This window comes from Diospyros lotus, chromosome 15, assembly GCF_014633365.1.
Source record: "Diospyros lotus cultivar Yz01 chromosome 15, ASM1463336v1, whole genome shotgun sequence".
Classification (NCBI taxonomy): domain Eukaryota; kingdom Viridiplantae; phylum Streptophyta; class Magnoliopsida; order Ericales; family Ebenaceae; genus Diospyros; species Diospyros lotus.
The window spans coordinates 20,012,375-20,014,422 of record NC_068352.1 but is presented as its reverse complement, the minus strand read 5'-3'; the positions used below and the strand labels follow the sequence as shown (position 1 = coordinate 20,014,422).

Genomic DNA, 2,048 nt, shown 5'->3' with positions numbered 1-2,048 from the left:
GACCAGTTTAATAAATTAAATTTTAAAACAAATCGTTTAAAATTTCATAATTTATTAACAGCAGAAACAAACGAAGGGAGGTCAATTAAATTGATAACGAAAGAATCGACGAGGAGGGTATAAAGAACTTGCCTTTACGAAGATATCCTTAGGCTTGTTTCGACTCAACACGATAAAAAAATTATACAAACTGCAATATCCCAATTAAACTTGATTAAATCTTGATTTTTTTTCCACCAAAATCTTCAAATTTTTCTCCCGCGCATGCTGCCTCCTTTCTGGAAATTTTCTCACTGATTAATTGCAAAAAGAACGCCTGAAATCGGGCTCAAATTGGCCAAAAAACGAGCAAATGAGGCGTGACCACGTGGCAACACGCGGGCCAGCCACTGGGAGGCCACCGTCTCACCGAAAACGACGTCGTTTCGGGCACCCAGTGGCTGAAATAAATTAGCCAAAAATCCGGCCCTCGCGCGGGCACCTGCTGCGAATCGAACCCGCGACCTCGCCCACGCCCACGTACCACCCGTGCCACACTCTCACCTTTAACCATATAGTGCAACCATTAAATTTAAAGGGATCTTCGGTCCCTTTTACGGAAACGCACCAGCCACCCCCCAACTTCCATTATTCACACACACCCCCCCCTTAATATTTACACTAACGCCTGAAACTTCTAAAAATCTCACAATTTCATTTATTTCAATTTTTTTCTTATTCCAAAAATTTTCTAAAATAACATAATTAATTATCCTAATTTCTTATTTTCTTAAAATCACATAATTTATTTTTTATTTATAACAACAAGTTATTTTAATATTTCTTTTAAATTAAATTACCCCGATAATGAATAATTAAATTAAATCGTAATTTACGGGGCGTTACAAATCCTGCCCCCTTAAAAGAATTTCGTCCCCGAAATTTATACCTGACTAGGTAAATAACTGAGGGTGAAGTCACCTCATGTCCTCCTCTAGCTCCCAAGTAGCCTCCTCAGGGTTATGTTGCTGCCACTAGACCTTTACATAGGGAATCATATGGTTGCGGAGCACTTTCTCTTTCCGATCCACAATACTAGCAAGCAACTCGGTGTATGACGCATTCTCTCGCACCACAAGCGAGTGATAATCAATAACATGCCCGGGATCTACCACATACTTGCGAAGCATAGAAACATGAAAAACATCATGTACGTGGGCTAACTGAGGGGGTAAAGCTAACCGGTATGCCAACGGTCCGACTCGCTCCAGTACCTCTAACGGTCCCACATAGCGAGGACTCAGCTTACCAGATACTCCAAAACGTCGAACACCCGTCATTGGCATGACTCGAAGGAAAACATGATCACCCACATCAAACTCCAAATCCTGGCGTCGTCTGTCCGCGTAACTCTTCTGACGGTCTTGAGCTGCCTTCATCCTAGCCCGAATCAACTGGATCTTCTCTGTCATCTGCTCTACCAACTCCGGTCCAAGCAAAGCTCACCCCCTAATCTCAGTCTAGCAAAGCGATGATCTACACGGTCGCCCATACAACGCCTCAAATGGTGCCATCCTAATACTAGCCTGGAAGCTATTATTGTAGGCAAACTCTACTAGCGATAGATGGTCATCCCAGCTCCCATGGAAATCCAGTACACAGGCGTGGAGCATGTCCTCCAAAGTCCGTATGGTTCGCTCCAACTGCCCATCGGTCTGAGGGTGGAAGGCTGTACTAAAAGTCAACTGAGTTCCCATAGCACTCTGTAACGCCTCCCAAAATCGTGAGGTAAACCAAGGATCCCTGTCTGACACAATGCTAGCTGGTACTCCGTGCAGTCTCACCACCTCATCAATGTATAACTTTGCCAGTCGATGAATAGGATAAGTCTTCTTGACAGGTAGGAAGTGTGCTGATTTAGTCAACCGGTCGACAATCACCCATATCGAATCGTACCCCCGGCTAGATCGTGGCAATCCTGAGATAAAATCCATAGCTATGCCCTCCCATTTTCACTTCGGCACAGATAAATGTCGTAACAATCCCGCGGGCCTCTAGTGCTCAGCTTT

General features: G+C 44.0%; 1 protein-coding gene across 1 annotated transcript; it reads right to left on the bottom strand.

Annotated features, from left to right (window-relative positions):
* Window positions 1–1,013: 1,013 nt before the first annotated feature.
* On the bottom strand, window positions 1,014–1,451 carry LOC127791626 (uncharacterized). The gene is made up of 2 exons (XM_052321609.1): window positions 1,254–1,451; window positions 1,014–1,157 (listed from the first exon to the last, which is right to left on the bottom strand). Exons 1-2 carry the CDS (start codon window positions 1,449–1,451, stop codon window positions 1,014–1,016), a joined length of 342 nt encoding a protein of 113 aa, XP_052177569.1.
* Between the last annotated feature and the right edge of the window lie 597 nt (window positions 1,452–2,048).

Bases quoted from the DNA above. Each gene is read 5' to 3' on its own strand.
- LOC127791626 (XM_052321609.1), bottom strand. From the start codon at position 1,451: ATGACAGAGAAGATCCAGTTGATTCGGGCTAGGATGAAGGCAGCTCAA. The intron at 1,158-1,253 runs GTACTGGAGCGA...ATGCTTCGCAAG, and splicing joins GCTATGTGGGACCGTTAGAG to TATGTGGTAGATCCCGGGCA.